We start from the raw sequence: 23,112 nt of genomic DNA, 5'->3' as shown, positions 1-23,112 counted from the left end.
TACCCTCAGCTTCTTTAGCAAGGCAGTGGTTGTCTTGTAGGTGTGTTTGGAGTCGTTATGTTGGAATACTGCCCTGCGGCTCAGTCTCCAAAGGGAGGGGATCATGCTCTGCTTTAGTATGTCACAGTACAAGTTGGCATTCATGGTTCCCTCAATTAACTGTAGCTCCCCATTGCCGGCAGCACTTATGTAGCCCCAGACCATGACATTCCCACCACCATGCTTGACTGTAGGCAAGACACACTTGTCTTTGTACTCCTCATCTGGTTGCCGCCACACACACTTGACACCCCCTGACCCAAACAAGTTTATCTTGGTCTCATCAGACCACAGGATATGGTTCCAGTAATCCATGTCCTTAGTCTGCTTGTCTTCAGCAAACTGTTTGCAGGATTTCTTGTGTATCATCTTTAGATGAGGCTTCCTTCTGGGATGACAGCCATGCAGACCAATTTAATGCAGTGTGCGGCGTATAGTCTGAGGATTGACAGGCTGACCCCCCACCCCTTCAACCTCTGCAGCAATGCTGGCAGCACTCATACGTCTATTTTCAAAAGACAACCTCTGGATATGAGGCTGAGCACGTGCACATTTTGGTTAGAGGGGAGATGGATTAGAACCCCTGACAGCATTTCTTGCTGTGTGTGCCCCCAAAAGGTAGATTCACCTTTTCTATTTGTTCTGTTTACCATTATCATTGAAAGTGAGAGTAAAAGAAAATTCAAAATTTTGGGATGTCCCCAGAAAAGTAATAGAGGGGAACTCTTCCAATGGGGACACTAGTTCTGGTGACCTGGAGGTCCCAAAGGCATTTCCTTAATTTACAGAGATTTCTTCTCACTTCCTGTTTAGTTATGGGACAGGAAGTGTAAGTAAATCTCTGCAATGGGACAAAGATAGCAAAAATAAACCTTACAGGGGTTATAATGAAAAAAAAAGTGTTGCCTATAGTTTAAATTTAACCCCACTTTTGTGGTGTCCTTGCCTTTTCTATCTAGACTACTAAACTGTAACAGAGATTGGAGGTGGAAAATGTATGAAATAGTGCAAGGGTTCATATCGAACTTGTTAGCTACCACCCTAAACAACTCAAATATCACAGGAGATATACAAAATTGTATCCTTTTTAAATCTGCAGCACTGCTTACAAATCCTATGAGGAATCAGGACACCCTTAGCCCTTATTCATTCTTCTGTTTCATCCAGTACTGAAACACACTTCTCCCCCACTCAGAAACCAAAGCACATATGACCAATCTTTTTTTTAATAATCACTAATCTCTAATGTGTTATCAAAACCTTATTCACACTTTCATGCTTATAAGATTGAACAGTTATTTAAGTTGTAAACTTGGGTATTTTAAAGAATGCATCCACACAACCAAAAATGTAAAACCGTTTTTTTTTCTTAGAGGCTATGCCACTTTACACAACCCCAAAGTAATGTTTCAGTTTTATGTTGAGTAAGTGATTTCAGTCTCCTAATGGCATCCTTTGCCTCTATTTGACCCCATCAGAAGACTGCCCCATAACATTTCACTACACTTTGGCTTCTCTCTTCTGTTACTACAGCTGTGTTTAGAATGTAATAATAAAGGGCATATCCATGGGATGGTGGAACTCTTAATGGGTGCAGCAGGTCTGTAGACCTGGGAGCTCAGGAGCTGAGATTTCCAGAGTCCCTGAAAATGTAAACTGCTAGGTAGTTAACACTCTTCACCAATAGTAAACAGCAAAACAGTGCCATCTAATGGCCAAACTAATGTAACAATCTCAAATTTAAAATACCAACTACCAAAGTATCTTAAATGAAACATTTATTTCAACTATTAAAGTGCTCTTATAATGAGTAAACACCCCAATGGAAATAGCAAACCAAAAAGTTCCAGGTGCTCTCTAGTGTGACCCCTATTCGGGAGGGTGAATGCAGATAGACTCCAATGTGCAAGGTCAATGTCACTGTGCTGCCAGTCAGAAGTATAGGATTTGATGCTAACAAAATGCACAACGATAGTTGACAGCGCATGGGAACTGACAAACATCAATGCCAGAGGGGATCCAAAATCAACAACCAATGGATAATGAAATAGTTTATTAAAAATATATCTATATATAAAAAAGAGAGAAAACCAGGAAAATGGAGGCACATTACCACATCGGGTCTTGGAGAGGGCGAGCGCACTGATGGAAGTAAGGGTGCCAGATGGAAAGCGCATGCGCGGGAAATCCATAGTCATGGCAACGAGGATGCTTGCACTCCACACCAATTCCTGGTTCCCTTCCGGATAAGCTGATTTCCTTCCGGATACTGCGCGATTGCCTTGAGTGCCCTGGTGACGGCCTAATCACGCGCTGGCGGTGTACGGCTTGGCCTATTTTCAGCCACCACCTCTGTAAGCCTCAGCATCTGGCGTTCCTGGGATCCTTGCATCTGGCACCCTTACTTCCATCAGTGCCCTCGCCCTCTCCAAGACCCGGTGTAGTAATGTGCCTACATGTTCCTGCTTTTCTCTCTTTTTTTGATTGTTGATTCCAGATCCCCCTCTGGCATTGATATTTGCCAGTTTCCGTGTGCTGTCAACTATCGTCGTACCCCAATAGAAATAATAAATGTCTTAGGGCTCATTCACACGTGTCAATACCCTGTGTTTATGTGGCATTTATTACTTTTTAAAGTCTCATAACTGCACTTTGACGCCTTCCATGAATATTACAATGAGCACCACACAATGCTGTTCACACAGGAGAAGCAGCATTGTGTTATGTTAAAATTAAGCAGCATGACGCTTTCATGAGGCATCAACGCTTGTCCGTTGATTTCACTGGTAATGCTCTGTAACATTACAGCACCTATAGCATTTATGGTGTGTTAGTGAATCATTAAAAGTGTTAACTGGGCGCTGGGGGAAAGCCAGTGGAGGTTCCTGTATTCCAGGATCACAGGATGTGCTGGGAACTAGGACAGAGCAGCTCCAGCCACTTTTTTCACTCTTTTGCCCCCCCTTCCTAGTATTTAAACTAGGAAGGGGGGGCACTCTTTTGCCCCCCCTTCCTAGTATTTAAACTAGGAAGGGGGGGCAAAAGAGTGAAAATACAAGAGTCCAATTGCCCCCCGAAACAATGCCAGAACAGGTCAGAAGCACAGAGGTTAAGAAATGATAAGCTCAGAGTCCTGTCTACAAATGCTCGCAGTTTAGGTAAAAAAATCAATGAACTTGGGTCAATAATGGAATCTGAGAATGTAGATTTAGTGGCTGTTACGGAGACATGGTTTAATGAAAGAAATGACTGGGACATAACCATACCAGGATACTCTTTATACAGAAGAGACAGAGTAGGCAAGAAAGGAGGAGGAGTGGCCCTGTATGTGAAAGATAGCATTAAATCTAACCTAATACAAGTTGGTGAGGCCAACATAGAGTCAGTTTGGGTTACGTTGCAGTTTGCTAATCATGCAGTAACTCGTGTAGGTGTGATATATAGACCACCTGGTCAAGTTAAAGAACTAGATGATCTACTAGTTGAAGAAATAGCTAAAATGACAATGAAAGGAGAAGTTAACCCATTCACAAGAAAGGTAGTAGGGAGGAATCGAGCAACTATAGACCAGTGAGTCTGACATCAATAGTAGGCAAATTAATGGAAACCCTATTAAAGGATAGGATTGTGGAACATCTTAAATCCCATGGATTGCAAGATGAAAAACAACATGGGTTTACTTCAGGGAGATCATGTCAAACAAATCTTATAGATTTTTTTGACTGGGTGACTAAAATAATAGACGGTGGAGGTGCAGTAGACATTGCATATCTAGATTTTAGTAAGGCTTTTGACACTGTCCCACATAGAAGACTTATCAATAAACTGCAGTCATTGAGCATGGACTCCCATATTGTTGAGTGGATTAGGCAGTGGCTGAGTGACAGACAACAGAGGGTTGTAGTCAATGGAGAACATTCAGAACAAGGTCATGTTACCAGTGGGGTACCTCAGGGATCTGTACTGGGACCAATTTTGTTTAATATCTTCATAAGTGATATTGCAAAAGGCCTCGATGGTAAGGTTTGTCTTTTTGCTGATGACACAAAGATATGTAACAGGGTTGATGTTCCTGGAGGGAAACGCCAAATGGAAAAGGATTTAGGAAAACTAGAAGAATGGTCAGAACTCTGGCAACTGAAATTTAATGTGGATAAGTGCAAGATAATGCACCTGGGGCGTAAAAACCCAAGGGCAGAATATAGAATATTTGACACAGTCCTGACCTCAGTATCTGAGGAAAGGGATTTAGGAGTAATTATTTCAGAAGACTTAAAGGTGGGAAGACAATGTAATAGAGCAGCACGAAATGCCAGCAGAATGCTTGGATGTATAGGGAGAGGTATAAGCAGTAGAAAGAGAGAAGTGCTTATGCCGCTGTACAGAACACTGGTGAGACCTCACTTGGAGTATTGTGCGCAGTACTGGAGGCCATATCTCCAGAAGGATATAGATACTCTAGAGAGAGTTCAGAGAAGAGCTACTAAACTAGTACATGGATTGCAGGAAAAAACTTACCAGGAAAGGATAAAGGACCTTAACATGTATAGCTTGGAAGAAAGAAGAGACAGAGGGGATATGATAGAAACATTTAAATACATAAAGGGAATCAACTCGGTAAAGGAGGAGAGCATATTTAAAAGAAGAAAAACTACCACAAGAGGACACAGTTTTAAATTAGAGGGGCAAAGGTTTAAAAGTAATATGAGGAAGTATTACTTTACTGAGAGAGTAGTGGATGCATGGAATAACCTTCCTGCAGAAGTGGTAGCTGCAAATACAGTGAAGGAGTTTAAGCATGCATGGGATAGGCATAAGGCTATCCTTCATACAAGATAGGGCCAGGGACTATTCATAGGATTCAGATATATTGGGCAGACTAGATGGGCCAAATGGTTCTTATCTGCCGACACATTCTATGTTTCTATGTTTCTATGTTTCCTGGTTGTCACAAGCAGCCACATGGTACCACCATTTACTTCTGTGTGCAGGGAAAAGCATCAAGCCAGCAGTACTGCCAGTGCCAGCTAGGAGCAGAGGCATTGAGCATTATTGTCAGCTATTTGTTTCAGCAAAGTTGAATTGGAACAAGCCAAGTGTCAAAGAGATCAAAGTATACAAATCCATCTTGCATAGAATTCACAAAAATGTCTGCTATCACACCACAACCTAACCATGCCTCAAAGCAAACCATTTTCTCTACATGACTTCTCCTTTAAAAACTTCCAACTAGAAAAGAAACACTTCCATGAGCATTCATCAACCATTCTTGAAACTTTTTCAATGCTTCAAAAACACAATGAAAACATGTCATAAATGCTACAGGTGCAGTAGTCAGCATTGGTTCATTCTTCATAAGCAAGTGTGAACGAGCCCTTAGAGAGTCAATTCATTCTGAAGGATGTCAATTTTTTGAAAAAAATGTCTTTAATCTTTTCTTTCAACTATACCTTGCTGATACAGTCAAATTCCTCCAATAACTGCAGACAGAGTTCTCTCTTCCAAGACCTTGGGGTTTTTTTTTTTGTTTTTAGATATCTTCAACATTCCCTTAATAATCAGTACAAACCTAATGATTTTACACTTCATAAAATGGAATTGATTTCTTTATTACTCTTTCTCCTTGTAAGAAGGGACTTACAGCTAAAACATATAATGCACTAAATGCCAGATCTCACAACCCATTGTAAATACTATGCACAAAAAAATGGATACAGGACCTAGATCTATTTATGTATTATTAGTGGCTCAAAGCTCTGCAAAAAAATACCTCCGATTTTGACATCTCCCCCTTTCAATATCTCCATCCTTGTGACTTAGGCAGTTATTCCTTTTACATAATGAGGAATGTTTATCAAAACCAGGGAAGCCAGAATCTGGAGCAATTGTGGCAACCAATAATTTTCTATCTTTCAGTGCTGCCATCTTCCCTCCTCTCCTGCCAGCTGCTGCAGGGGATGTTTCAGGATGGAGATCAGTGGAAGGGGCCAGTAAATATGTCATTTACTGGCCCCTTCCTTTTCTGAAATAACAGTGAGTGATCTGTACCAATCACTCTCTGCGTTCATTCAAAATAAAAGCATAGTAAACTGTGTTAATAATGTTAAAAAAAAAAAAAAAACTAATGACACCATCCACTGCCCTACTAACACCGTCCACTACCCCACTGACACCGTCCATGTTTTAATACATTTTAAAATGTTTACATTTATTTATAAGAGTGTGTGTATATGTATATGTATATATATATATATATATATATATATATATATACACACACACACGCATGCATGTGTGTTTGGGGTGCACACCCTAATGCAATAGGCTGTGCACACCTATGTTAACTGTGTATTTCTCCTACATAAAGAACCCTGTACTTGGCCAGGAAAATCATAGCACAACATTGGTTATTGCTCAAACTCCTACTACATTTCTCTGGATTGATAAGGTGAATGCAATCCTACAGGTAAGTCTGCTTATGAAGGCAGACAGTGACGGAGGAAAACTGGGTTTGTTATTTTTACAAGAAAAGGGGGGTGGTGTAAAAAGTACCTCATCCACATATAACACAGATCAAAAAGAAGGGGGGGAAAAGGGAACAGCATTGATCCGCGTGAGCGCTAGGGTGGTTGGCCCGCGCGCACTTGTGCTGCGTTGTGTAGTTGCGTGCGGCGCCGGTCAACGCGCGTGAGCTGGCCTTCCCGGGACATGCATTAGTATTGATTGCCTAGGCGAAGGCCGGTGGAGGATGCCGGCTGGGGCGTCTGATATCTGGTAAGCCGAGCTGCTCTTTTGATGGTGGCATGAAGGTCTTTCCCCATGTTTGGGGATTATTTGGATCAGACAGACCTGTGCTTATTGTGGGCGTACAGCGATGACATCACACTGTTTGGTGCCAAAACGGATATAAAAATGCACACCCAGTACTTGCTGACCTGCTAATGGTGGAGGACTGGTGCTGGACGTTATTGGTGAAATTAAGATTTGTTTGGACACTAACAGCTTTACTACAGGCTCTCTTCTGCACCCAAGGATTACAAGATCCTTCTATTATACTTATTAGGTGTATTTGGGAACTCTTATCAGCAGATGGGGATGGCATTGCTATTGTTATATACAGTCCACCTTCTGGTTATTGGCATACTATGAAGCTTGAAAGCTCTAAAACAACCACATGGTCTCTATTGTGGGGATAGTTTACATTTATCGCTTATAATCAGGGTACTTGTACACTGTTTTGTATAATGGCCCTCTGGGTTGATTGAATACCAGATGGAGGAGTGTTTTACTCACAATATTTGGCTACACTGTTTTGTATTGCCTTGCTTGTGCTAATCAGCAGTGGATAGTGGCCTAGCAATAGGCAGATATATTTACAAATCTTTGGGGCTGTATTGAATGGCACGAAAATATTAATTCTGTAACTATGCTTTGTTTGACCCTATATAGGGCATTTTGCCAATGCCTCTGTTATGAGAGTTATGCACACCCTTTTTGCATTATCATTTGATATTTACACAGACGTCATTGTTCCGCCATCATTGCTGGAGCTCCCATGGCATATGTAAGTCAATGCAGTGATACACCTTATGGTCCACTTTTACATGCAAGAAGATGTTAAATATTATGTTTTTTGTCATATAGGACATATCTCTTTGCTGCCAAGTTATCTAGGTCCCGATTAAGCTAAATGCGAAACGCATTGACATTTTGTAACAAACAGCAAAGCTTTGTTTGGCATAGGTCATACAAAGTGAGCAATGTTTCTTGTTTCTTTTTATGTAAAACATGTTTTTTAATGACATTTTGTAATAAACTTTGATATTTTATTATACACTGAACAAAATTGTAAACGCAACACTTTTGTTTTTGCTCCCATTTTTCATGAGCTGAACTCAAAGATCTAAGACTTTTTCTATGTACACAAAAGGCCTATTTCCCTCAAATATTGTTCCCAAATCTGTCTCAATCTGTGTTAGTGAGCACTTCTCCTTTGCTGAGATAATCCATCCACCTCACAGGTGTGGCATATCAAGATGCTGATTAGACAGCATGATTATTGCACAGGTGCACCTTAGGCTGGCCACAATAAAGGCCACTCTAAAATGTACAGTTTTACTGTATTGGGGGGGGGGGGGGGGGTGTTCCGAAACCCAGTCAGTATCTGGTGTGACCACCATTTGCCACATGCAGTGCAACACATCTCCTTCTCATAGAGTTGATCAGGTTGTTGATTGTGGCCTCTGAAATTTTGGTCCACTCCTCTTCAATGGCTGTGCGAAGTTGCTGGATATTGGACCTGAAACACGCTGTCACATACGACGATCCAGAGCATCCCAAACATGCTCAATGGCTGACATGTCTTGTGACAATGCTAGCCAATCAAGAACTGGGGTGTTTTCAGGTTCCAGGAATTGTGTACAGATCCTTGCAACATGGGGCCGTGCATTATCATGCTGCAACATGAGGTGATGGTCATGGATGAATGGCACAACAATGGGTCTCAGGATCTTGTTGTGGTATCTCTGCGCATTCAAAATGCCATCAATAAAATGCACCTGTGTTTGTTGTCCATAATATATGCCGGCCCATACCATAACCCCACCGCCACCATGGACCACTTGATCCACAAAGTTGACATCAGCAAACCGCTCACCCACACGACACCATACACACTGTCTGCCATCTGCCCTGTACAGTGAAAACTGGGATTCATCTGTGAAGAGAACACCTCTCCAAAGTGCCAGACGCTTTTGAATGTGAGCATTTTCCCACTCAAGTCGATTACAACGATGAACTGCAGTCATGTCGAGACCCCGATGAGGACGACAAGCATGCAAATAAGCTTCCCTGAGATTGCTTCTGACAGTTTGTGCAGAAATTCTTAGGTTATGCAAACCGATTGTTACAGCAGCTGTCCGGGTGGCTGGTCTCATCTTTGAAGTGAAGATGCTGGATGTGGAGGTTCTGGGCTGGTGTGGTCACACGTGGTCTACGGTTGTAGACCAGTTGGACGTACTGCCAAATTCTCTGAAAGGCCTTTGGAGACAGCTTGTGGTAGAGAAATGAACTTTCAACTCACAGGCAACAGCTCTGATGGACATTTCTGCTATCAGCATGCCAATTGCACGCTCCCTCAAAACTTGTGACATCTGTGGCATTATGCTGTGTGATAAAACTGCACATTTTAGAGTGGCCTTTTATTGTGACCAGCCTAAGGCACACCTGTACAATAATCATGCTGTCTAATCAGCAACTTGATATGCCACACCTGTGAGGTGGATGGATTATCTTGGCAAAGGAGAAGTGCTAACTAACAGATTTAGACAGATTTGTGAACAATGTTTGAGAGAAATAGGCATTTTGTGTACATAGAAAAAGTCTTAGATCTTTGAGTTCAACTCATGAAAAATGGGAGCAAAAACAAGTGTTGCGTTTATAATTTTGTTCAGTGTATGTGATCAGTCCTCCTTTGGTAACAGAAAAGTCAGACATTTTGTTCCCTTTTCCCCCCTTCTTTTTGATCTTTGTTATTTTTAGCAGCAGCAACAGCAGACGAAGAAGATGACATCACCGAAGTGAAAAGGGAGAAGAAACCACCGGAGGAAGAATTTTATATTATGATGCACTCATTACCATCATATATTCTTCTACAAATTAGACTGAAGGGTGAGCAGAATAGAGCTGGGATCTAGGTTGGGTAGATCTGTCAGCTGCTAGCAACTTAGCTCACCAGACTTCACATTTTAACATAAATATCACCTACTGATGGGCAGACCTTTCAGTTTGAGCAGTACTGCTAAAATTGTGGTTTACATGTGGGGGTGTGAGCAGACTTATAGGAAAACCTCTTAAGACCACTCTCTTTTTTAAAATGCTTCTTGCCTGTCTGTCATTCTGTTTCTCTGGGTCCATTACATTCTAAATCACTAACCTAAAAAACATATACAAATTGGGACTTCTAGCTTAATGCTTGATCCAATGGTGCCAAAGAGAATCAGACAAGTAGCATTTTACAAAGGGGGTCAGTAATGGCATACTCCACATTTCTCTTAGTACAGTATCCTTCAATGAAACAGAGGATACAATTGTGTGTTTGGGAGGGTAAAGAAATCCAGAATGATAACCAAATGATGAAATTCAATAAAAACTTTTATTTTTTTTAAGTTAACGTTCCCACGGTTGTTGTATTCGTGAGTAGTATTGTACCATGGAAGCAGAACAGTTAAGGCTTCACAAGAATACTGTATATTCTGCTAGTTTTAACTAAGCCAATAATTTGGTTGAAGTGTGTGTTGGGGGCTTGGCTCTAAGGTCCATAGTGGCTCACTAATTTAAAAAAAACACACTTTGAGAGGATACCTTGTCATGCAGTATATGTCATACAACCATAGTTCTTTGTCAATTGTGATTAGTTAAGAACCTTGTTATTGTACATTCATATTGTTACTATTCATATTCATTGTGATTGATAATAAATTTTGTTACTATACATTGTGATTGGTTAAGACTTGTTGGCACATATATCCTCCAAGGTATATGAAAGGAGCAAAGCAGAAATCATCCTTAGGCTGGCCATACATTATACAATTTTCTTGTACAATTTTCCCTTAGATTTACTAAAACTATATAATATAAGGTCAAACCTAAACACTTTCAATTTGTACGCAATCAGGAAGGCCCTTGCACTACATAGTTGAAGGTAAATCTAAAGGAAATTTAATTGAATGAAAAATAGACAGGTTAGGTCGGAGCGGCTGTACTAACAATCTGATGTTAGTACAGCGATCTCCCCTTCTCTGCCATTGTGTTCTGACATGAGGACAATCCCCCCCCCCCCGCCCCAGAACACTTCGGTCAGCATTCTCACTGATTGGGAGCCTGATCAGCAGACCTTTTCCGGTCATAACACTTTGGCAGAAGCCGGCCGAACGGGTGCCATACACACAGGTTGATGCCGTCTGACATGTAGCCCATGTGTACTAGGCTTTAGTTTAATGCCAGGGCCTAGCGCTCTTGTGTTTCCCCATCACTCCAACATATTTGGTACTTTCTGGTATGGGTAAAACATGTGGCACTCCCCCTGCCCCAAAACACTTAAGTAGCCAAATGCCAGACTTGATTGCTTTCCTATGAGGGTTAGAAGGAGGAGGCTGAGCTCTGAACAGTATATAACAAAGGAAAATGGTGCAGCGCTAAAATTAAACTACCGTAAATAAAAAATAACCATATATGACATATAAAAGTACATAGAAAGTTAAAAAAAAGAGCAGATCAATCATCTATGGAGACAGCCGTCAGTGAAGAGGGATGAGTATCATGCAATAATGCTCCAAATGTGTCAGCCCATCCACCAAGAAACCTACTGCCTCTCACCTCCACTATTCGACCACTAGGGGTTACCAGGCCAAACAATAATGACGATAGATATGATCCTCTGTAGAAAATCTCTGCTCAGTACAGGAAAATGGATCCGGTGCCATAGAATAATAAAAGAAGATCTAATGCTCTCTGTTTGACATGTTTATTAAAATAAGCAAAGTAAAAACTACTCACAAACAAAGCACTGACACAGTGTTAAATGCAGTCATGGTAGGAGCACAGATCATGCCGGGCGGCCACGGATGACGTCAGACTACTCCCCCCGTACGCGTTACGTCAATGGCGGAGTCGCGCCCATTGACATTACGCGTACGGGGGAGGAGTCTGATGTCACCCACGGCCGCCCAGCATGATCTGTGCTCCTACCATGACTGCATTTAGCACTGTGTCAGTGCTTTGTTTGTGAGTAGTTTTTACTTTGCTTATTTTAATAAACAAGTCAAACAGAGAGCATTAGATCTTCTTTTATTATTCTATGGCACCAGATCCATTGTCCTGTACTGAGCAGAGATTTTCTACAGAGGATCATATCCATCGTCATTATTGTTTGGCCTGGTGACCCCTAGTGGTCAAATAGTGGAGGTGAGAGGCAATAGGTTTCTTGGTGGATGGGCTGACACATTTGGAGCATTATTGCATGATACTCATCCCTCTTCACTGACGGCTGTCTCCCTTGACGATTGATCTGCTCTTTTTTTTGGACTTTCTATGGACTTTTATATGTCATAAATGGTTATTTGTTATTTAGTTTAATTTTAGCGCTGCACTATTTTCCTTTGTTATATACTGCTTGAGGTTTATGGTTTGGCCTTCCAGTGTCCAGCAGCTTTAGTACCAAGGTTATATTTGATTGATTTAGCGCTGAATATTTTCCTTTGTATGAGCTCTGAACAGGTTTCAACTTTCAGAATGTTAGTACTTGTGGGGGAAACTCAGAGTGTTTCAGTAATGCATAAGGGAGACAGGGGAATGGAATGAAGGCAAGTACAGTTCCTCTGCCTTTTATGGGCTTAGTACAGGCTAACATTTAAACTGACTGGCTGGTTGTTCCAGAGTTACATAGCACTGAGAGTTTATGCAGCTAAAACACTGGTTTCAAGCAAAACAGAACACTGCAAAAAAAAAAAAAAAAAGACAAAACAGAGAAACTTACAGCTTTATTGTCTCGACTTGACCGGAAGACCTGTTGTATAAAGGAGTCATTTTCAATAGCTTCAAATTCCTTCACACGCTTTGCTTGTTCTATAAGTATGGCCTGGTCTGAAAGGTAAAGCAAATTTAGGGATGCCATATTAATAGAGAGTGGTTACAGATGAAAAATTAGTTTTGAGTTGAAATAGACATTAAAGCAAACCTGTAGTGACTTGCAGTGTATAAAATTTCTAGCTGGACCATACTGCAGAGGCTTTCAATTTAAAGCACCTGTGGATTTCTGCTATCTGGGGTGTTCTATTTCTCTAGGAGATTGTCACTTTTCACTGCAGGTTATTGAGGCTACCTATCATATTTAACAGCCAATACAGAGGTCTAGAGGATGGGCCAAAATAATTTCTATAAAGGTAAAGTTAGTATTTGCAAATTATAAGGCCCTGAGGTTTTGGGGTTCCTAGGGTGCTCTGGAAGGAGACTGAAGAAACCTTGTGGTCCAGCCTGTACATTAGGCACAAACTGGAGACATGGAAAATAAACACCTTTTTACATGCAGCAGCAAATACTTAACAAATAGGATGAAAAAAACCTGTAAAACGAGAGCTTCCTTAAATGCACTCAAAACTGTTTTTTTTTAGTATTTGAATATGCTAGTAGGATAAAAAGGCAATTCAGCTTCATGCCTGTTGGGAACTCTAGGAGCAAGCTAAAGTTCCTGGCTTTCCCATCCAAAGTAGTTTCACTCAAACAGCTGGTCAACTAACTCACAGAGTTCCTAAACCAGGTGTCTTTTGAGACAATTCATTGGTATCCATTCAGTATCTATCCAATATGAAAATACATCCTTAGGCTGCAATTACCCTTAAAGTGTTAGAATCAAACTTGAAAGATCAGGAGACTTGGACTTCCCATCAATTCGAAGAAACCGAAAACAATTTGTCAAAATGCTGAGGGCAAAATCAAAGCTCTAATCTAGCTGCCTGCCCATAATTTATCATTAACCATTAGCCATATTTGTATGCAGTATTCATAATGAACAAACAGATAAGAAGTGACAGCCAGAAAGAAATTGCACAGGGGCGGGGACAGGGAAGAAAATAAATAAATATATGGCTAAATGTTTCTAAGAGTTATGTCGATGACATTAACGTGGTTGGAATGGACTGCAAGGAAGTGAAATCCATTAGTGACTGATACCTTTTGACAAACACATTATTGGTAGATAAAATGACTTCCATATGATGTTTGTCAGATGTCAGTAGAAAGGACATATATATTTCATAGGAAAATCAAAAATAATGGATTGAGAAGGCTAGAAAGCTGCAGAAATCAATGCTCACTTTGTAAAAGTCCTTGCTGAAAAATGAAAATGAAAAGACATTCCAATAATGGCTGATGTCTTGCACGGAAATCAGACTCGTTTGTTTGCTGAATATTCAAAGCAGGCTTCAAATAAAGCTTTAATTTCTCATGTTAAGCTGCTTCTCTTGGTCACTTCATCTTATCTACCGGATCATTCAGAAACACATTAAGATGCTAGGGCAGAGAAAATATGTGTATTTTGCCAATGAAAAGAAACCTAATTGTTCATATTTAACACAAGCAACGCTTGATGTTCATGTTCACCACCACCTGTCATAAAAACATGAACTGTCATTAAAGCAAACCAGTCATAGGCCTAATACAGCAGTTATAAACTTGCCCTTCTCATCACATGCAGACCTCAGTAAGATAAAAGGAGATCTCAGAACTAGAAAAAGCAATGTTTACACCTGCTGTTTTTACTTCTTTTGTCACACATACAGTAAATTTGGGCCATAGAGTATATTAGTTCACCTCCAGAATGTCTCTGGAGCACAGTGAATGCATTGATAGAAGGATGTAAACTTGGCCTGGCCTTGTGTGGGTCACATCATTGAGATCTGAGACATCTGTGATAGTGGGGTGCTACTCATTATAATAAAGATGTAGATCTGTGCTGATGTTGAGTTGGCAGTTTGGCTGCATGTAGTTGTGTGCGGGAGGCAGGGTTTCCAGACTGTGACTTAGTTGCCACAGAAAGGAATTCTTTTGAAAATGAGTTGCCCTAAAGCTGTTCCTCCTATATCAGAAAAGGATTGCAGAGAGATCTGAGAATCTCGTGGGTTAATTGATTTATATATTACACTGCACAAACTCTATGCGCCCCAGGTGAGCACGCATTGCACACAGAGGTGCTCAGCAGGTGGATGGATTGGGCACATTAAGCACAATTACTCTTGAATGAAGAAGCACTGCACTTATTGGAAGAGTCACATATTTTATGTCAGATTGCAATGAAGAAGCACTGCATGTGATGAAAGATTCACAAATTTTTACTATAGTTTATTACAAAATTTCATAATACTTTACTGTTCACTTCTGGATTTCTGTTATTAAGGTGCAGATTAGGCACTTATATATGAGTATTAGCTTAACTGTTACCCTATTGATTTATATATTTTTTTATTATAATGAATAGCGCACCACTATCACACTTAAGTTGGATACACACTAAACAACTTTTGTGGTCAGATTTCCTTTAGATTTAAGCCCCGTACACACGTACCGAATGTCGGCCGAACGATCGGCCGTCTTTTGTCCGGTGCTGTCCTATCGGTTGAAAAGTGCTAAAGACTGCACACGAATTTTTTTGGCCAACAACAGCCGACTGCAGAAGTGATGTCATGTGATGGTTAACTTTCCGTGTGTTTTTTCTTCTCTGAGCATGCCCAGTCTTGCTCATCTGCTGTTTGTCGGCCGAATTCTGTACTGACTGGCGAACAATCGGCCGTTCTGGTGTTGGCCAACAAAAATTTTAATGCCTGCACACCAGATTCTGTTCGGCCGAAAAGTCGCAGTCAGTTGTCGGAAGCATCATACTAAGAAGTCGACAATCGGCCGATCGGTCGGTGGCCGAATATTTACGGCCGACAATCGCTACGTGTGTACGGGCCTTTACCTTCAACTATGTAGTGCAAGGGCCTACCTGATTGCATACAAATTAAAAGTGTTTAGATTTGACCTCATATTATATGGTTTTGGTAAATCTAAAGGAAAAAAATGTAAGACAATTGTATAGTGTGTATTGCCCATTACACAAACAAATTTTTGTCAAGTTTATGAGTACTTGAATTTGGTGGGAGCAGCAATTTACAGTTTTTCACTCATCAGTATTATATGTTGGTGACACTCACTCTTCCATAGCAGCACACCTTTTCTATCTACATTTTAATCTGTGATAGTGAAACTATCTTTTAAGGGAAAACTTTAATGCACAGGTAGAATATATATTCAATTCACTTCCAGAGACAAGTCTTATAGTAAACTTGTACAACTCCCACACCAAACACTTTATTGTGTAAAAACAATATATATATATACATACACGCACACTTAAGTCCCATTATACAGTTTTAAACTTGATCATTTATACAGTATTAAATCTGATAATGTAAAAATGCATACATAATCACAACCGACAATTATTGAAATTAGACTATATTTTATTTGTTTATGAACCAGCAAGTGTATACCATTAGACACCTTCTATCTTGCCCTGCAGTGTTGGGACCCTGGTTTGAATTTACAACAGTCCTTTAACATTAGGGACTTGTATATAAATGGCCTATTACACAGTAATGTAAAATGTGCTGGATCTATATAAACTGATGATGTAATATACAGGTAATGTGAAAAAGCAACAACTATAAGATCAAGGAACTCAGTAAGGTTATATCTAGACCACTGTTCCTGATCTCTGCTGACAGTATTAGGACAGGAGATGTACCAGGGGATTGGAGGAAGGCTAACGTGATTCCAATATTCAAAAAGGGGCAGAGGCATGTCCCGGGAAATTATAGGCCTGTCAGTTTGACATCAATAATATGTAAACTTCTGGAGGGGATGATAAGGGACTATATCGTACAGTATGCTAAAGACAACAACATCATCAGCAGTAATCAGCACAGGTTTACAAATGGGCGTTCTTGTCAAACCAATCTATTAACATTCTACGAGGAGGTGAGCTGTGAGCTAGATAGGGGCAGACCAGTGGATGTGGTGTACTTGGATTTCGCTAAGGCGTTTGATACAGTTCCCCACAAACGCTTAATTTATAAAATAAGGTCTGCAGGTATCGACAGCAGGGTTTGCTCTTGGATACGAAACTGGCTAAAAGGCCGTGTCCAAAGGGTGGTAATAAACAGCGCTTACTCAGACTGGTCTGAGGTGGTAAGCGGGGTGCCCCAGGGCTCAGTCCTGGGACCAACCTTGTTCAATTTATTCATAAACAGCATTGAGGACGGGATCAGTAGTTCGTTATCAGTTTTTGCAGATGACACAAAATTGGCCAGGGCAATAACTGCACAGCATGAAGCAGATATCCTACAGAATGACCTGGACAAAATAACGGAGTGGGCAACGACATGGCAAATGAGGTTTAATGTGGAGAAGTGTAAGGTTTTGCACTTGGGGACTAAAAACATAAAAACACAATACACGTTAGGAGGGGAACCCTTGGGGGAATCAAAAATGGAGAAAGATCTGATAGTCTTGGTTGATGATAGATTAGGCAACAGCATGCAATGTCAAGCGGCAGCTGCCAAAGCTGGCAGAATATTAGCATGCATAAAGAAAGGGATGTATTCCAGAGATAAGACTATAATCCTTCCACTTTATAAAACTCTGGTCCGACCGCATCTGGAGTATTCTGTCCAGTTCTGGTCGCCAGTCCTCAGGAGGGATGTGTTGGAGCTGGAGAGAGTCCAGAGAAGGGCAACTAAACTGATTAGGGGATTGGAGGACCTTAACTATGAAGAGCGGCTGCAATCGCTCGATTTATTCTCCCTGGAGAAGAGACGTCTGAGGGGGGACATGATAGCAATTTATAAATATCTTAATGGGGATCTCAGCTTAGAAAAAAAACTGTTCATTCGAAGGAATTGCATGAGGACTCGAGGACATACAATGCGATTAGAGGAGAAGCGTTTTAACCTCAGGCAACGAGGAGGGTTCTTTACTGTTAGGGCTACAAGATTGTGGAATTCTCTACCACAAGAGGTGGTTTCTGCGGGTAGTATGGTGGCTTTCAAAAGACTCTTAGACTTACATCTCAAGGATCAGGACATTAAGGGATATGTGAGATGATTACAGCCACACACACCTACACAGGTTGAACTGGATGGACTATTGTCTTTATTCAACCTCACCTACTATGTAACTATGTAACATTAAAAACAGCCAACTAGGTTTTTCAGATGAAGGCCAGCAATGGTAGCCCTAAGTCATTTTACCATGATACACTTCCCTTAAAAGTGCTGAAAACTTAGATTTACCTAAAATAGGGCTTATATTCTGCGTTGACATATAACTAACATACCCAGTGGAATACTGCACCACTAAACTGAGGATAAATCTACAGTAATATGTTCCACCAGATTATATTTGAGAAATGTGCAGCTAATTCAAAATGCAACATACCAACTAACAACTTTCAGAGGCATGAGACAGGATGGCTTTCAAATTATAATTATTATTATTAAATTCATTTTTTGCTCTGCCAAGAGGAAAAAAAAAAGGATCTGCATGACGCTAAAAAGCTATCATACACAATCACCACTAGATGGCACTCTTTTCCAAGATAACGCTTCATCAAAAGGCTTCTTATTCTACCTGGAATTCGTATTTTCCCACAAGCATATACTGCAATGTATGCTAAATGGCATGAAGGTTACTAGGTTTTTTCAACTTTCTGAACACTTAAAAAGTGCTCATTGCAACTCTATTAGTGTAAGCTTTTTAAATACTTTAAAATATATTAAAATAAACAGGATATTGCACTGACCAGAAGGTACAAGCCTGAAATCCATTAGTTACTTACCTGGAGTATGGGGCTACAGAAATCGGATGGGTGAGGTGAAAGGTCTCATCTGTCCGGTACAGGAAAATCATTTAAATAAAAAGGCAGCACACCAAATACTAAAAGTTAAAAAAATCGAAACCTCAATAAACATTTTAACATTTGGGGGTTTAATATATGGTGTGCTGACTATTTAAATGAGCTATAAAATATCATTGATGGCTGTGCACCCCTAATAGAGAAAAAAGTAATGGAGCTGGGTTATCTAACTTAAGAACTTTTTTAATTCCCTGACCCAAAAGTAAAGTCAGCACTAGTGATCTGCAAGGCTTTTTGTCAGTGATCTAACAACTGTTGAAGCCAAAGGATCAGTAAGCCAGCCAGGCAAACAGCATTTTCATACTGTAGCTATGTCTGCAATGGCAGTCTTTACTATGAAAGGTTTTCATTGGGAATAAAGTCAGCTGCATACGCAAGGCACAGTGGGCAACCTTTCAGCTGTGGGAAAAAGGTGAGTAACTTTTTTGTAGTCCTGGTTCTAATTTTTAAGGCTATAGACACACTTGCATCTTTCTGAGAAACTCAAGTACTATAGAAAATAATTGCTGCGGGCGCATTTCTCTGTGTTAATGCAGAAAAATTACAGGTTGCATTAAAAAGTTTACCTTTTAATCTTTACGTTACAGCACACACTGGATGCTGATCTAAAGTAATTATGGATTGTAGTACTATTCTTATTATATATATTATTTACTAGCATAGAATAGACCAGCTAAGGTAAGATCATTTACTTTTTTAGGACTTTAGCTATATAAAAGAGACTGACACAGAATATGATATGTGAGCAGCATTGCAGTAAAGCTTATGGCAGCAGTCTTTAAAGCGGTATTTAACTCAAAACCAAAAATGTAATCTATTGCTGCTTACCAATCATTGGATGTGTTGGCTGCATTTGTTTTCTTTTTTAAGGCTGTTCTCACCTGGTGTAAAGGTCAGTACAAGATCTCCTGTATAAGGGTGCCTACCCTCTGGATAATAGCGCAAGAGAGACCCCTTTGGACAGCATTATTGCCAGTCTGGGTGGAGTGGTAGATGTACCAGAAGATTTACATATTCTTAACAAATTGAAGCCAAATCCCAGCTAACACCTTTTAAGCAGATAGGGCAATGGTTTTGTTCCATTTGTGATTAAGGTTTTACATAAATAAACACTGACCATTGTAAACACCACTGCCAGTGTTAAATGGTTTGTCTCAACCCACTAACTGCTACATCTGCAAGATAGGAAAGCTTAAAAAGAAAAACAAATGCGCCCATTACATCTAAGGCTCCGTTCACATGTAGGCGTTTTGGGGCGTTTTTGGGCAGTTTTTCTGCTCTAGGATCAGCTCTCAAAACGCCCAACAAGACAAATCCTATTCATTTCAATGGCCCCTGTTCACATCTGAGCGTTTTGACGCTGTGAGCAAAACGCCCAACGCTCAAAAAAGTACATGAGCTTCTTTTTGGGCAGATTACAGGCGTTTTCCATTGGTTTCTATTCAATCTAAAAACGCCTGCACAAAAATCGCGGTAAAATCGCGGTAAAATCGCTGTAAAAACGCGCGAAAACGCTACACTCAGGTGTGAATGTAGCCTAAGAATTGGTAAGCTACAATGTAATAAATGTTTGCTTTTGGGTTTAATATGGCTTCGAATTTTTCTACTCAGGGCCAACACGCTAAGGCATGGACAACCCTAGTTTTACCTCCTGCAAACAATCCCAGAAATAAAATAATGCCAATTAAGACTATATTTTTTTAACATAAAACAGAGATGTTGGACCTTTGGGGCACCGAAACGCAAATGATTATATAAAATGTCATTTTAAAAATACTACTTAAAAATCACTTCTAGAAATTTATAATATTTGGTGAGTCACATACTGCGTTCTCAGTAGTACATAATTTAAGGTGGTTGTAAAGGTTTTTTTTTTAAATTAAAATAATCAACATATTATACTTGCCCTGCACAATGCTATTGCACAGAGCAGCCCAGAACCTCCTCTTCTGGGGTATGGAGCTAAAAGAATTGGCCATTATTATAACCAGCCTCCTCCCTGGCTAAAGCAAAAGTACAACAGACGCTTTCCCAAAGAATCCATCATGTTTAATCTTTCAGCAGCCAGACCCAGCCATAGAAAACCCCTGTAAGCTGTTTTCTGGAGTATAGTTACTTATAGGAGGAAAGGCAGACTGAGTTTTATGTTAGGAGTTATTCTGTTAATGTCACTAATATTGTCGTTGTTCCTTATTGCCACTATTGCCCATTTATTGCTTGCATTTTGTCACGATTGCCTGGGAATTGTCACAATTCCCCGTTTTTTTTGCCAGCATATTGTGGTGGCTTTCCAGTTTTTACCCACAAATTGACACAGTTGCCTATTTGTCGCTTGTATATTGAAACCCCTGTTTTTAATACATGTTAGACAGGTCAATTTGGTTGGTCGCAGACTGGTCGGTAAGGAGAGCTTGGAATCTTTTTGTATCTTGTTACATGCGTTGCCCTTCCAATGCTCCTTACTGCAGAGACCAGTTACAGGTGTGGGCAGTAACCATTTGTTTGTGCTATATTGAAACAAGTGCTGCCTAATGTTTAAAAAAAAAAAAAAAAAAATGGATTAGTTTTTGGGTAATTTATTGTCAGGAATGCCTTTCTGTTTCCCTGTGTCTGTGTCAAGTCAGTGCTTTTTCTTTAGAGGAGTATAATACTTTAAAGCGGAGTTCCACCCTGGAATTTTTTTTTTTTTTAAATACCCCAGGGACAGTCAGGGCTAGTGCATTCCACAATGGCTAGCCCCTGATCTGTCCCAGGTTGCACTTACCTGTTAGGACAAATACTTACCTTGAAAACGTCTTGTCCAGCGCTGCCATCTCAGGTGTGGGCAGCTTGAAGCCAGCGAGATCCTCTTCGGGGTCCTCTTCCGCCTTCTTCGGTCCCACGATGCCCTGCGCCGGCCCCGACGTCACTTCCGGGTCGCGCGCGTCATCCCTCCACAGCTTCTGGGCATGCCCAGAAGCTGTTTAGAAGGGGATGACGCGCGCGCCCCGGAACGGGGCCGGTGCAGGCGCAATGATTCCTGGGAGCTATGACGTTCAGCTCCCAGGAATCATTGCAGAGCCAGGAAGTGACGACGGGCCGCGGCCGAGGAAGGAGGAAGAAGGAAGTAAGGTAAGTATATTTTCTTCGCTACGAGGTAAGTAAAAAAAAAAAAAAAATGCGATTATCCATTTCTTTTTCAGGTGACCCGGAGCGAGAAGATGGAGGTAAGTATAAAATTAGGGTGGAACTCCACTTTAATTTATTCCCCGTCAGGCCTTTTCCTATCCAGCCCCAGCATTGTTAGCCCATATTTAGGTGCAATACACTAAGCAGTCATTTGGTGTGACAAGCTCTGCACACCACTTTGAAACGACTGCTTTCTTTTCATGGGTGCACGCTAATAGCTCCTCTCCATGCTCTACCCCTCACCCCACCCAAATTTCAGGCTTACCAACTCTGGAAAGTTCCAAGATATGCTCCCTAGTTATTCAAGGCCTAAATAAATCTCCCCAAAATCTAGGAGCCGGCTCCAACAAGACCGGCACCAGCAACAATGTGGTATTATTCTGACATAATCAGTTCTTAAACACCAACCATCTAGTTAGCACTGGGAAATGGTACCTGGCATAATTCACATAACACAAAGTGCAGTAAAAGTCGGGTTCTACTTTCAGGCAATGTGCACCAATTAGAGGTGCGCCAAAAAAATGTTGGAGCCGAAAACTGAAAATTCAGAATGCACTTGGCCGAAAACCGAAACTGAAAATGACAGTTTTTTAAAAACATATATTGTATCATATTCGACTTTTTAATTAATATCATACATTTAAATCAATACGAACTTATTGTCTGCCATTATTGACCAATTTAGCACAAGAAAAGCTCAATAAAAATGTATCCCTTTAAATTCTATGTATGTCTTTACACTGGTCCATTGCGACTCCGTTGTGGTGTTAAAAATCCTGCTTGCTGCATTTTTGGTCAGGTAAAAAAACCGCACCAAAAACACACATCCCTGTTGAAATGCATTGAAAATGCAGCAAGAACGCATCGAAAACGCACTCGTGTTATGTTTTTGAGTCACATGACCTATGCAAAAAAACACCATAAGCGTGGTAAAATAGTTTTTGGCGCCATTATCGGCACCTTTTTCTGTTATCGGCAAAATGCTGATAAAACCATTTGCAACTGATATGTTTTAGTCGTCGAAATTTCAGTGCCTCTCTAGCACCAATCATTTGTCTGACATAAAGGTAAGCTTTTCATTTAATGATTACAATTATGCCTGTTAACTATAAAGTGCAGCAGTTATATACAATGGTAAATATTATACCACCTGTGAGAGTCACTGCCCAAGACCTGCATCTGCCGGCCCAGTGATACCTATGGGTAAGACATCCTAAAATCTAGAGCGGTTTTTTTAGTTACTATGCTGTCCTGTCATGTTTTAACCAATCTATCTGCTCTACACCACCCTTCTCAATACACAACAGAACAATTTTTCCCCTCAGGCTCGGTTCACACTTATGCGATGCGGGAAGGCTGCGAATTCGCAGCCTGTTCCCGCATCACAAATGCACCCT

At 40.6% G+C, this 23,112-nt stretch overlaps 1 protein-coding gene across 2 annotated transcripts in view; it reads right to left on the bottom strand.

The window, feature by feature from the left end:
* Positions 1 to 23,112, bottom strand: part of RSRC1 (arginine and serine rich coiled-coil 1) — a 654,629-nt gene that overhangs the window by 20,139 nt on the left and 611,378 nt on the right. For both annotated transcript variants that reach the window (XM_082251164.1, XM_082251163.1), the window contains exon 8: positions 12,575 to 12,681. In XM_082251164.1, the coding sequence (XP_082107290.1) occupies positions 12,575 to 12,681 (107 nt within the window). The remainder of the gene's footprint in view (positions 1 to 12,574; positions 12,682 to 23,112) is intronic.

Source organism: Pelophylax lessonae (assembly GCF_965119305.1).
Source record: "Pelophylax lessonae genome assembly, chromosome: 3".
Lineage (NCBI taxonomy): Eukaryota > Metazoa > Chordata > Amphibia > Anura > Ranidae > Pelophylax > Pelophylax lessonae.
This window is presented reverse-complemented; position numbering and strand designations above follow the sequence as displayed.